This window comes from Gopherus evgoodei, chromosome 6 (genome assembly GCF_007399415.2).
Source record: "Gopherus evgoodei ecotype Sinaloan lineage chromosome 6, rGopEvg1_v1.p, whole genome shotgun sequence".
Taxonomy (NCBI): domain Eukaryota; kingdom Metazoa; phylum Chordata; order Testudines; family Testudinidae; genus Gopherus; species Gopherus evgoodei.
The window spans coordinates 36480699-36495547 of NC_044327.1; the positions used below are offsets into that span (position 1 = coordinate 36480699).

Here is a 14849-nt window from a genome sequence, read left to right on the forward strand (position 1 = left end):
CAAAGAGGGCTCTCGGTAACTGTTCTATTCCAGACCACAGGTGGTAGAGAAGGAACTAGGGGCGGTCATACCGCAGAGCACGATTTATACTATCCACGCACAGCGCAGGGGAGGGGAGTTGTACATGTGCAGTCCGATGGGCACTGCTATTGAAGATCTCCAACTCCAGATGCAAAGGCACAGCTGTACCTACAGTGGAGCACCCATGGGGACATCACTCAAAGAAGAAAAAGGGGTTTTGGCTTAGCTTCCCCCAGCCTTTGCAGGTCATCTACCAGATAACCATTTAAGTGAGCTGCACTGTAATAAAATATATAAAATGACCAGATTATGAAGGAAATTAGGGTGAACAAAAATAAAATAAATTACTTTGTAGTAACTGATGTTTTCTATCCGAATCATCTCTCCAATTCCCCATTCTTAGTACAGCAGGTTGACAGAAATTCCAAGAATGGCAAAGAGGGGAGGAAAACCCCCCCCAAAAAAAGGAAAGTTTTATAAAAGTACAATTAGAAACCTAGAGGCTTCTCAATGTGCAATAATATCCTTGACAATAATGGCAGAAGAAAGCCTAACAACAAAGATTTTCAGAAAAACAACAAGGAGTCCGGTGGAACCTAAAAGACTAATAGATTTATTTGGCATCAGCTTTCGTGGGTAAAAAACTTCATTTCTTCAGATGCACTTTTACCCACAAAAGCTTATGTCCAAATAAATCTATTACTCTTTAAGGTGCCACCAGATTCCTTGTTGTTTTTGTGGATACAGACTAACACAGCTACCCCCTGATACTTGACAAAGATTTTCAGGCATCTTCCAATGGGAACAACATTACAAAAAACTCAAGACTCTTTGGTACAGACCAGCTTTTCCATCAAGTCCTATTTATGGACAGAGAAAATTAATTCCACTACTAAAATAAAATGGACATACTTGCACCCTTTATTTCCTGTTTCTTCTCATCGTTTTTTTCTCCTGACCAACCCCATATCCAACTGAACCAACCACCAGAATTTTCATCATCTTGTTTTACCCCAGGTCTGTAAATCTTTAATCCAGCTTTAGTTACCTGTGATTAAAAAAAAGTTCACAGTTAAAATTCTATACATGAGTTAGACAGCAAGTAAAAGATATAAATACAAGTCATGCTCCAATGCCCCAGAACAACAGGGATGACTTCACGACAAAAGTGATATTTATTTATTAGCTTATAGAGACGCCTCCCGACTTATGCAATGGTTCCGTTCCGGAAAGCCTTGTGTAACTTGAATTTTGCGTAAGTCAGAAACATATACCCATACATTATGCAAAAATTTCCGCAACTCAAAAATCCTATTTCTGGTTTATGAAACTTTTTCTGTAGGTGCGAATTTGTGCAAGTCGGGTCTTGTGTAACCCAGGGAGCATCTGTATACTTGCTACAGTTTTTTGAAACACACTGTAGGCCTGATATCAAATATCTCTCCGTTTTCATAAAGGCAACCCACTAAAGTGAGGGATAAGTGGAAGGAAATTAATCTCTCTCAAGTCACCAAAAGCCTCTATTATAAGATTTCCACATAAGACAGACATTCTTCTCTCAAACAGCTACAAAAAATATTCCAAGACAATTTAATATATTTATTATATAATATATAAAATGTTAATTTTAATGTAAAAGTTATTTAAGATATAAAGTCAAGCACTGCAAAGCCAGAATAGGCCACATTTAGGCTTGCTCATACAACTTCCATTCTGGTTCGCTGGCCATCCAAACTGTGCACTAAATAAGGTAGCAATTGTTTGTGTTTTTAAAGACTGTTCTCATCATATTTCATATACAGTGAGGCAAAATTAAGGTTCATATACACGGAAGCAAAATTAAGGCAACTGGAAAGCTAGCATCCCTTAATTTACAAGTGCTTGACTTTGCTACCTAAATAACATTTTTAAACATAGTTTGTATCTAGTTTGTAGCTTTTTTCCCCAAAGAGTGGACTGATTTAAATCCAGACAAGTGGAAATCAAGTGGAAAATCTTGAATTAAATAATTAAAATGAATCAGCTTTTCCATTTATAGTTCATTTTTTCCCTAAAGAAAGGTGCACTCTTATTGATTGATATAACTGCTAAAACACACTGATTTACAACTAAACAGAAACTTTATTTTAGATTTGGTACATCTTTTCGCTACCTAGGACGGTTCACTATAACTAAGGCTGCAAGCCTGTCATGGAGATTGCAGCTGACCCCGGTACCAGATACTCAGGCAGATCCGGGACCAGCTGCATCAGCCGCTGCTGGAGCGGCCCCTGAGCCAGCTGCTCGGGCGGCCCCAGGGCCAGCCACACAGGCCACTGCTGGAATGGCTGCGGGCACCTGGCCCCGGAAACCACCCGAGCAGCAGCACCCTAGGATCAGTTAAGGTTTAGTCAGGAGTATTTATAGTAAAAGTCATGGACAGATAACAAGCTGTGAATTATTTATTTATTGTCCTTGACTTATGACTTTTACTAAAAATAACCATTACTAAACCTCAGTTTTAATTATAAACATTTATAAGAAGCAATTATGTAGCTTAATATTGTCAGATTCTTAATTGTACATTTTCAGCATGTTAGAAAATGGAGAATTATAAATTACTTATTTATTAATTAACTTTGCTCATGATTTGTGTCACGTTGTTTTAGGATGGTAACTGCAATTTAAACAAACACAATTTTAAACAAACTTTATTTTTTACTAAACAAAATCTTAACTATTTTGGATAACAAACTTCTCTTATTGAAACATGTTTTACATTTACAACGGAATGATGTGTTAAAAAGAGGGATTAACCGCAGTCAGTGAATTAAACTGATTATTTCAGATCAGTCTGGGAAAAAATGTCAAATGCACCTAGTCGCTTAAATCTCTTAAAAATGGACAACAGCATAATGAGAAGTAACGATGTGGACTGAAGACCAAGTTGCTGCTTTACAAATGTTGACAACTGGTACTCAAGCCAGGAAAGCTACAGATGCTGCTTGTGCTCTAGAAGAATGCATCAGTACTCAAGATGGTGGGGTTGTGTTAGCTGGTAGCAAAAACAGATGCAGGAAAAGATCCAAGAGGAGAGAAAACTGGATTGCCCTTAACTGTGTCAGCAGCTGCCACAAAAAGCTGTGTAGAAGTCTGGAACAATTTAGTACGCACTAGGTAGAAAACTAATGCTCTTCTCACATCTACTACATGAAGTCTTTCTTCATGCTTAAAAAATGGCCAAACTGACAACTTGGTTAATGTGAAAACTAGAGACTACTTTTTTAAGGCACATTGGGTCCAGACAGAGATAAACCTTATTTGCATTAAAAAGAAAAAAAAAACCACACACATAAACGCACTTTGTATAAAGGGGTTCTGATCCCACAGCTTTCAACTCACCAACCCTTCTGGCTGAGGTGATCACTACTAGAAATACCACCTTCACAGAAAAGTAAAGGAGGGAGCAAGTAACAAGGAGTCACATTAGAGTTGCCAGGACTAAACTAAGATTCCAAGGAAGAACATGATCCCACACTTGAGGTTATAATCTGGCCAGGCCCTTCAGGAATCGAGTAACCATGGGACTGGCGAAAAGGTACCTATTATTCATCTGTACACGGAAAGATGAGTTACCAGCCAAAGGCACCCTTAGATAACTAAAAATCAGATTCTGTTTTAGATCTAAACGATAGTCCAGCACAACATTTGGGTGCTTCCTGAGGAAATACACCTTTCCATTAAACCAAATAGAGAAGTGCTTCCACTTAGCCAGGTAAGTGATCTTAGTTGAGGGTTTCTGACTATTCAGAAGTACGTTCTGGACATCCTTATGAGCAAGACCTTTCAAAGGGTATCATACGTGAAGCATCCATGCTGTGAGAAGGAGAGCTTGGAAACTGGAGTGGAGTACACGGCTGCGGTCTTAGGAAATTATGTTTGGATCAAATGGGAGGGAAAGAGGTGGCTCTATTGACAGCGTCAGTAGGATTGGGTACCAATACTGACAGGGCCATATTGATGGCTTAAGAATGAGACGAGCACGATCCTTTTAAATTTTGGATATGAGTCTGGGGAGCAAATGAATCAAAGTGAAGGCATATAGAAGGGAATTCTCCCAGGACAGAAAATAGCCATATGTTAGGGAGCCTGGGCCAAGGAACTCAGAAACAGAACTGACAGCATTTTCTGTTAGCCGTTGTCACAAGTAGGTCCACTTGGGGAATCCCCCGGAGTTGGAAAATGAAGCAGGCTTCATTTTCTGGGCATAATGACCACTCACATTCATCAATGAAAGATCTGCTCAGCTGATCTGCCAGTATGTTTTGTCTCCCTGGAAAGTAAGCAGCTTCAAAGTGAATCGAGTGGGTTATACAGGAGTCTCGGAGGTGAACTGCCTTCTGGCAGTGTAGATTTGACCATTTCCCTCCTTGTCTGTTTATGAAAAACATGGTTGCCAAGCTGTCTGTCTTAAATTAATAGATTTCCCCACCACCACTCCCTAATACATGGGAAGAAAGGTTGAGCAGGGTAGACTTACTGCTCTTAACTCCCTGACATTTATGTGAGCCTCTAGGTCTTGAGACAACTGAAGACCTTCAGTCTTCAGGGACCCAAATGTAAGTCCTCAAGCTAGAAATGATACATCCATCACTAAAGTGAGTGTTGGTAGCATGGGAAGGAACAGAACTCCCAAGCTCATTTTTAGAGGATCTATCCACCAATCCAGAGACAACAGGACTAGCTCTGGTACTCGAAACTCCCTGTCCAAGTAGTAATGATTCAGGGCATATACTGATGCTAGCTATATTTGCAACTTCCTGAGTCACAGTCTGGTGAGTTGCACTATGCAGGTATATACTGTCATGTGAAATAACAGCCTGCGGTACTTGCATGCTGTTGTAGATTCATAGACTTTAAGGTCAGAAGGGACCATTACGATCAGCTAGTCTGACCTCCTGCACAATGCAGGTCACAGAATCTCACCCACCCACTCCTGTAACAAACCCCTAACCTATGTCTGAGTTACTGAAGTCCTCAAACTGTGGTTTGAAGACCTCAAGCTGCAGAGAATCCTCCAGCAAGTGACCCATGCCCCATGCTGCAGAGGAAGGCAAAAAACCTCCAGGCCTCTGCCAATCTGCCCTGGAGGAAAATTCCTTCCTGATCCCAAATATAGCGATCAGTTAAACCCCGGGCATGCAGGCAAGACTCATCAGCCAGCAGTGACTAAGTTTCATTTGAAGTACTAGGTCTCAAATGGTTTTGAATCTGGCTTGTGGCAGAAAAGCCCGCGCATTTGTGAAGTTGAAGGCTGCTCTAAATGAATTCTATTGTCTCAACAGAACTCAGTATTGATTTTTCTCAATTCACTATGAGCCCAAAAGCTCTGAATGTGGATAGAGTGGTGGATATCCTGGACAAGACCTGAGACTCTGATTTACCTATGACCAACCAATCATCCAGGTACAGGAACACAGAAACCTAATTTTCTAAAATGAACTCCACCACCATGCACTTTGTGAATACTGGAGGAGCAACTAAATGCCTGCTTGGAAGAAGCAGCTGAACTGGATGAGCTCACTGACACTGAAGAGGAGGGCGGTGGAGAGCACCTTCTATAACTCCTTCCCTTTTCCCTAGGCGGATCTTGGACACTGGCAGCCAAGTTATGGTGTTAAAAAGGTTGTTGCTGATTAAAATGCTCTCTCTTCGTTGCTGGAGCTTAGATTCCAAGAGATCTGAGTGTTGCCCTGGAATCTTTAAGGTTGTGAAGCCTGTCAACAGTTTTCTTGGAGAATACAGTAGGACCTTCAAGCAGAAGGTCCTATAGATCTGTTGGACTTTTACAGGCAGTCCGGATGACTGTAATCATGAACACCTTCTCATAACACCTTCCTATTTGGGCCACCAAATCTGCACTATCCAAAAACTACCCTGAAGGGCTGTTCTGGTGACCAGTTCACCCTCCTCCGTCATTACTGAGAATTCTTGCTTACAATCCTCTGGTAATTTGTCCTTCAATTCTGCAATGTTCTCCCAGAATAACAGTCATACTGACTGAGGAGCTCCTGCTGGTCTGTGATCCTGATCCACAGGTCCCCTGAGGAATCTCTGACCAAACAAGTCTGATCTTTTTGAGTCCTTGCTACTAGGTGTGGAGGCTTATTGTCTTTCCCACTCATTGGCAGCTGCCACCACAAGAGAACCCAGAGAAGAGTGAATGTAAAAAACTGTTCATACCCTTAGAGGGAATGAAGTCTCTCTTCTCAGTTTTGTTTTGTTTTTGGGAGCCAGTGATGATAGCGTCTGCCAAAGAGTCTTGACCAGGTCCATGACTACAACCTCAGCCAGGGTAGTAGACACTACAATGTCCATCAACTTGCGAGAACTCTCATGTACCTCTTCTGCATGGATGCCAAGCACCAAGGCCACTCTTTTCAGATGGTCTTGGTGGGCCCTGTGGTCTTCTGGAGAAAATCTCCCACTGAACCCATAGCTTCATCTGGTGATGAAGATAAGGATCCAACTGGCATCTGAGGTGGTGGTGGCAACTCTGTAATCTGTGGTGGGAGAAGCTACCCAAAAAGAACCTGGTTGGCTGGAACTGGCCATGATATCGGACACAGACGTACCCATCTCAAAGTCAGGTATCGGGGAATGATGTTCCCAGTGCCATCATGTTCCAGAGTGCTCCCCACAGCTATTGAGATGGCTGAGGGGATGCTCTGGTTGGAAGAGGAATGCTCCATGGAGCCCAGAGCAGCCCCTGGAGTCCCAGGACCCATCCTTGTACAGAGACTCACCTCTTAGGAAAAGACCAATGTCGGGCTGCTGCATTGTCCATGGCTCCGACGGCCACGGAGAGTAAGTGATGTGTTCCAGGTGGGATACAGAGGACTGCACTTCTGAGGTCAAGGCCAAGGACCCAGAAGTTTACAATAATGAAGGTGCTGATGCAGACAGTATCAGAAAAAGGTATCCTGAACCAGGGAGTGGCAGTATCAGAAGAGTCATGGGAGATTTCCCTCTTAATAAAACTGGATTGAGAGATGATATAGATAGTGGTACCAGGGATTCTCAGTGTGCTGAGGCAAGAGCTGTGGGAGAAGGAACTGGTTGGATGGTTTCCAGTTCTGGTGAAACAAGTACCGAAGGTTAAGTAAGTCTCTGGCAGCTGCATATGCCTCTGGGGTACATAGGAGTGGCACTGAGTGTTCGGTTCCTCAAACGTCTCTTCGGGAACAACTTTGGCACATGTGGTACAGGCTCCAGAGACAGCGAACCCACTTTCAGAAGGTGAGGCTTCTGGGACAGCTCACTCTGCCAAACACTTAGAGATAGTGCCTCTATCTCACCTCAGTACCAAGACTGATGAACGAGACAATGAGCTCACGAAAGGTCTTGGTCTCTTCTTCAGCACCACAGATCAGGATTGAGGGGCCAAAGATACATCTGGTGGAACATTATGTAATGACATTGAAGTACCTGGGCACTCTCTGCATGCGATGACTTGGCTGGGAGTCAAAGTGCTGCTTCCATAAGCAAACACATAAGCCTCACTGCTCTATCCTTTTTCCTGCAGGATTTGAAGCCATTGCATATGTGATATTTGTCACTACTGTTGGCCTCGCCTATGCACTTCTGGCAGGCTGGATGAAGATCACCAACTGGCACAGGCTTTCAACATGTTCCACAGGACTTAAAACCTGGGAAGCGAGGCATCATTCCATTACCGAGCCTGGAACCAAAAAAAAGATCCCCAAGGATGCAGAAAAGAAAACCTAATACTAACTTACTTGAGAAATTAACAATAATTAGCTGCAACTGTTTATGAGTGAGGCAGGCACTTAAGTAAACAAGTCTGTGATGCTCTGACAACCATCACTGGTGGAAAGAAGGAACTGAGAAGGACAGGGGGAGACTAAACCCTCTTGTACCAGCACACAGAAACCGGGGGCACCTGAGCCAGCCTGACAGGGCAGGCACACACCTACAGTGGAACTGACTTGTTCAAATCACTCAAAGAAAAATAAAAAACATACTTTAATTTAAACCAAATAGAAAATTGATTGAATTACAAAAATCAGATTTTTTTATCCACCTGGGGGAGGGTGTTAAGAAAATGTACAAACAAATTCTATCGTGTAAAATTATAACTGCTCTATCATGCATCAGCAGCAAGGTTTGGACGCTGAACCTTTGGCATTGTTGGACAGACCTCCATTACTTGAGCTACAGGACTATACTAAAGCAGTTGGCAGCAGAAGATTGTTGTCCCAATGCAGTATGAGCAGCTGGCATCATATACTGCAACTAGGGAGTGGTCAGGGGAAATCACACACCCCCAGACACATCTCTATACATCCCAATCCTGGTGGCATGGGGCAAGAGAGCTCATGTCCCATGTGGAGACCAAGAGGGGAAGAATGGGACACTGTGACCTAGTGCAGTGGGGCCTAGTGTTGTGGCCATGCACAGGGAGTCCAGACAAGCTCTCTCTCCTCTCCTCCCACCCCGGTTGTTCCAGCAGATATTAGCATGTGGGGCTGCTGTTGCTTTGGCATTTCCCCTTTAGAAGGATCTTGCTAATTTTCATTCTGATATACTGTCAAAATCTGCCTCAGCAATGCAAACAACAGAAGAAAAAAGGAGATATTTAACAATTTACAAGGCAGACAAATATGAATGGAATCTCATGGGTCACAGAGAAATTCACTTTTCTAGCTCGAAGGCTCTCTCCTTGCCAAATTTCAAACACCTATTGCAAACAACTGAGGCATTAGAGTACCTCTAAAAAGGATGCAATAATCTCTTATAATGGAAAGGGTTAGGCAACCTAAAATTAAGGGTTGCTACCAGCTTCTCCCATACTACTACTTTAATTCCTAAACAGTACTGAAGTTACAAGATACGTAAGGTGGTGTGCTACAATAGACTAAGCTGAAGCAGAGATTTTTCAAGAGAGGTTACTGACGGATAGTTTTCTTCACTGCCTCCACAAAAACAGTGAAGTAGGATGCACAGATGGACAGAGCTTTTCTGACATGTTTGGCTTTTTTCTTCTGCTGAAGACCTTTTTTTTCCCCCACTGTGAACCTCATGTTAAAATGAAGGAGCTCAAAACAATAGCATTTTATCTGATATGAAATCTTTTGTTCTATTTTGTTTCTTTATCCAAGGTTTGAACAACCTTAGAAACTGTTCCTTCCTATTTTTTTAATTTACCAAACGGAATGCTACCACAGAAATCTGTGCTTTAGCAGGTTACAATATAAATTCTCTACCTGTATAGTGAGCACACAGATGCTCTCTTATGCTACAATAGTCAAAAAGATTAACTAAAGCAAAAATACACATCTATAAAGTGGGCCGCAAAGCTGTTTAAATTCATAGAGTCTATTCAGAGTTCACATTTATGAATTTCTACTGATTAAAAAAAAAGCTAGTTTTAGACATAAGATCAGAAGCATCACTGTAGAATAAGGCTCATGAGGTCTACCTATCAACTCATTATGAGGTAGTTTTTGCCACTCTTACTCTCATTGAGCTGTGTTTTAAGGGAGAAAAGCCGAGACTCCATGAAGTCGACTAGACCCTATTCCAGGGGTCGGCAACCTTTCAGAAGTGGTGTTCTGAGTCTTCATTTATTCATTCTAAGTTGAGGTTTCGCGTGCCAGTAATACATTTTAATGTTTTTAGAAGGTCTCTTTCTAAAAGTCTATAATATATAACTAAACTCTTGTTGTATGTAAAGTAAATAAAGTTTTTAAAATGTTTAAGAAGCTTCCTTTTAAATTAAATTAAAATGCAGAGACCCCCGGACCAGTGGCCAGGACCCGGACAGTGTGAGTACTACTGAAAATGAGCTCACATGCCGCCTTTGGCACACGTGCCATAGGTTGCCTACTCCTGCACTATTCTATTTCCAATCTATTTTCTATGAAAGATGCTCAGATACTACGTTAAGAATGAATGCTACAAAACCCTAGGAAAGGTAAATCTAATAAAAATTTACTACTAACCAAGTAAAGGTGGCAGAATCTGACCTTATGTGATTACAAATGTGTGGTTATTTTGTGCTACTTATATTTGGGACAACATCTGCCAACAGTAATAAAGAATGTCAGGAACTTAGTACTGCACATGAAATAGTGGTTTTAGTTCCAGTCATTTGTCCAGAAGGAAAAGAAAGAATAAAATAATGAAGTGTGTACTGCAGCTGAGAAAAAGGCAAGTTATGCAGTTCTTTAACCAATACATATTCAGAACAAGCCATATGTGCTAAAAATAGAAAGAAATTTGCTGCAGCTTATTTAAAGATGATCATGGGGCCAAGTCCTTGTCTGCTCATGATGCTGCTTGACAATGGACTCAGCCCACTCACATCAGTCAAAGACAGGAAGACAATGGGCAACTGAGCAAACTTTATAATTAAAAGGCAGGAGTCAAACAATTTATCTCCCTAAGAACTCCTCAACCCAAAATCCCATTTTATATATTGCTTTATTTTCACTGATCTTAATTATAGCAATTTTACCTCAACTTCTGCCTGTTGTCTTGCTAGCGTGATGTTAAATATATCCAGGGTCTTTTCAAATTCCTAGAAAGCAGGTGAAAAAAATACATTATTATTAACTGCTCAGGTAATAAAAATGATACATGATTCAAATATTTAACAAAGTCTGTTATTGTTTTATTCAGTATGCTCCAACTTTCTGTATTGCTTTCCCCAAACAATCTGTAGTGCAAAGTAGCATATTCTCCGTAACCGAACAATTCAAGCACTTTTTCCTTATTTACAATATATTTCATGAACACAGCATTTTTAATAAGCTCTACCTACATAACTTTATCTTTACTGTTTTTAATTTACTTACCAGCACTGTCATTTGAAGATAGGATGCTATCTAGATTCCTATTCTGGGGCACAAGACATAATAGTCCAACATACTGGTTATTTCTGCATACCCCACATATTACCCTCTGAAGACATGATTACTATGAATACTACACTGTCGTCTCCAACGGTTAGTTCCATTCCACCTTACCTCTAAATGGTCTAATCTTTTAATAATCTATATAACATAATAAATACTAATACCAGGGTAATCAATTATTTTTGTCAAGGTCCAAATTCTTGGACAAGGTATAGTCAAGAATTCAGAGAAAATAAAAAAATAATAATAAAGTACATAAAAATATTTTTGGGTTCATTCAAAAGCCTCTGGCAGTCCAGATTTGGCCTGGAGTCAGCCTATTGACTACCCCTACTAATACTTCAGATGATTCCTACATGAGAATTCATCTATTAATGATGCTACCTTCTGAAAACAGTCACTATGTACATTTTTATAGTGTCTTGCAGCCAAAAGTATTCACAAAACAACAAACAACAAACATGGATGTAGAGAACTCTCAACTGGAGATTGCAGCCAAATGGTACTTGCTACCATGAGGCATGAAAGGTTTAAAAGAAAAAATTAAAAAGAGGGGACTTGAAAATCCCCACTCAAAAGGACTAAATGATTCACAAGGTTTGTAGCTCAACTGAAAGAGATATTTTTAAAATTCACACAGATCTAACTGGTGTTACTGATTTGTGCAAAAACTGTATTTTGGAATGAAACCATTTGACAAGTGGAAGGCTCCTAGGTTGGAGAGGAGTGAAGGAGCAAAGGATGAATAGTATCAGAGGGGTAGCCGTGTTAGTCTGGATCTGTAAAAGCAGCAAAGAATCCTGTGGCACCTTATAGACTAACAGATGTTTTGGAGCATGAGCTTTCGTGGGTGAATACCCACTTCCTCAGATGCATGTAGTGGAAATTTCCAGGGGCAGGTATATATATGCTAGCAAGCAAGCTCGAGATAACGAGGTCAGTTTCTCCTCTCTTGGTTTTCACACCTCAACTGCTAGAACAGGGCCTCATCCTCCCTGATTGAACTGACCTCATTATCTCTAGCTTGCTTGCTAGCATATATATATACCTGCCCCTGGAAATTTCCACTACATGCATCTGAGGAAGTGGGTATTCACCCACGAAAGCTCATGCTCCAAAACATCTGTTAGTCTATAAGGTGCCACAGGATTCTTTGCTGCTTTTACAAAGGATGAATATAACTGACAGGAAAAATAAGATTATTGTAAGGGGAATGTGGCCTCCAAGTGGTTTCTACGGTTGACACACCCTTACAGAATTAACACTACAATTTTGGAATGCAAACCTAACTACCCAGTCATCACCAAGCATCTCCACAGTTTATACTACACCATCGGCAGTAATGGTGGTTTACAGACACAGAAGATGGCAAACCCTCTGTGAGCTTACCATCTAAATTATACAAATACACACAAAGGCAACATACAGTTAGCAGGAGTGGCAAAGAAGAGAGGAGGTAAGATATATTACTTAATTTTATTGATATATAAATATATATAGTATAGTGCAACGAGTTAAAAGAAAACTAGATTAGTTTATGGAAAATAGGTCCATCAATGGCTACTAGCCAACGTGGTCAGGGATGCAACCCCATGCTTGAGATGACTCTAAACTTCTGATTGCCAGAAGACAGGCATGGATCTTCCCAAAACTGTCCTGTTCTGTACACTTCCCCTGAGCTCTGATATTGACTACTCCTGGAGACAGGATACTGGGCTAAATGGACTACTGCTCTGACTCAGTATGGCCGCTCTTATATAAAACTCTAATAATTATACTCTTATACTTCGTTATATAGTACATAATCCAAGCATTTCACTTTTGAAGGCAAGAACCAGAGGAAAACAACCACCCATTTTCTTCACTCTATTCATTAATTTAAGGACTCATTCTGCCACCCTTACTCAATGTAATTAATATAACTGTGCTACTTACAAAACATATTACTAGTCAATGCGAATAAGGTTGCAATATCAGACCTTTAGTAAGTTTTACTGAATTTTACTACTGAATTTCTGATCATCTGTATATGACCATTTATAGCTAAGAAATTAGCAAGATACTTTTAAATTCAGGTGCTCAACATCAAATTGAAAATTGCTAACCTCTAACAATTTTACAATCTCTTCACTAGGTTTCTTTGATGTTATCTTCATTTTATACATCTCTTTGTAGCTCTTCACTTGTTTTCTATGGTGTCGAATGTGTTCCCATGACCACATATTGAGCTTGGGTTGAACATTTACTTCCAGAATACCTTTAATAATGTATTTCCACCTAATGCAAAAAACAAATTTACGTGTTTGTTAAATACCAGTAAAAGTTAAAAGCACTTCTTTCCATATTCCACACTGATCCTTCTCTAAAAAGATAGAACCAAGTTGCGCAAGGGTGTGACACCTTGTCAAATACCAATCCTCTGGTCCAACAGTAGGGTATCACTTCATGGTTTCAGTTTTTTTCCTCAGAGGTTAATAGGTTGCTGTGTCCTAATCCTTTGAAGTACAAGTGTTTTCTGCAAACCTACAGGGAGCTTCTGAAAAAAGTGCATGCTACTTTTATCTTCACCTCCATGCAAAAGATCTAACTATTTACAGCTAACAGTAGTATTCTTCAATTAATGACCTCCAAAGCCACACTGGAGTTTCATTCACAGACTACAGATACCAAAATGCTATCAGATTCAGAAGTTTCTAGAAATGTGCTGCTCAAGACAACAGTTGCAAGCCTTGAGTAAGTATGCTACATTTACTGTATCCTAGCCTCTCAATGATTCACTTTTTTTAAACTATAAAGTACTAAAAACCAGAGCACAGTTGCACAAAACCCTTAAACTCATCCGGAGAAGAGAGTGAGAAAGGATCTACACAGGATAGTATACTCAGAATTACAATTGCAGTAAATCCCCTTTAACCATATCCTAACTACCTAAAAGTAAGTTATGTCTCCTGGGGTTTATTGCTGGCCTTGACATATGCAAGGAAAGCAGTTTGTATGAATTCATTTTGATTTGTGGATGTGTACATGCCCATTACATCATCCCATATCCCTTCAGATCAGTTCCTCCCTTGTAAGTTAAAAGTATATTGAAATAGACAAGAATCAATGTATTGCCAGTTTCAGGGAAGCTGCAATGGCAACAGATAAAAACTTGTAGTGTGATACACTGTTAAAATCATGATACACTTCAAGATGGCACAAGCTCACTTGGGAGGGAAGGAGGAGAAGCAGATCTGCAAAATGTATAAAGTAAACTCAGATAAGCAAAAATTTCTGTGGGGAATTTATGCAACACACTCATTTACAGAGGAAAACTATCAGAAAATTATTTCAAGTAAACAATTTATTAAAATATATTTAAAAGCTTTTAAGAGATTTTACCACATCTTGGCATTGTTGTGCAAAACAACATCGGGTCTGTACTTCCGGTATGGCAGATTTCGGGTCATCATATCAATAGACTCAAGGAGCTCCATAATACTGAAGTACTATGCAAAATATAACAAGTCAAAATGTTATAATTTGCAACAAGACTAACAAAATATAAATCAAAATGTCTCCAAAGCAGTATTGTTTAAAATCAAGCATACTATAGGGTTCAAAGAGGTTTAATTTAGTAGGTTCCTTTTAACAGAACATTTTTTTCAGAAAGTTTTTATACTATTTATTATTTCTGAAAAACTCAGCAGGAGAAGTTCCAGACTAATAAATCCACCAATATTTTTATTGAATAAAACAACTGAATCTCACAAAGAAAGAGAGAGTCCTGTGGCACCTTTAAGACTAACAGATGTATTGGAGAATAAGCTTTCATGGTATTCACCCATGAAAGCTCATGCTCCAATACATCTGTTAGTCTTAAAGATGCCACAGGACTCTCTGTTGCTTTTTATAGACCCAGACTAACGC

At 40.1% G+C, this 14849-nt stretch overlaps 1 protein-coding gene across 4 annotated transcripts in view; it reads right to left on the reverse strand.

The window, feature by feature from the left end:
• VPS13A (vacuolar protein sorting 13 homolog A) overlaps window positions 1–14849 on the reverse strand; it is a 332822-nt gene that overhangs the window by 253281 nt on the left and 64692 nt on the right. For all 4 annotated transcript variants that reach the window (XM_030566144.1, XM_030566145.1, XM_030566146.1 and 1 more), the window contains exons 12-15: window positions 14322–14428; window positions 13046–13217; window positions 10541–10603; window positions 934–1069 (exon numbers count right to left, since the gene is read on the reverse strand). In XM_030566144.1, the coding sequence (XP_030422004.1) occupies window positions 934–1069; window positions 10541–10603; window positions 13046–13217; window positions 14322–14428 (478 nt within the window). The remainder of the gene's footprint in view (window positions 1–933; window positions 1070–10540; window positions 10604–13045; window positions 13218–14321; window positions 14429–14849) is intronic.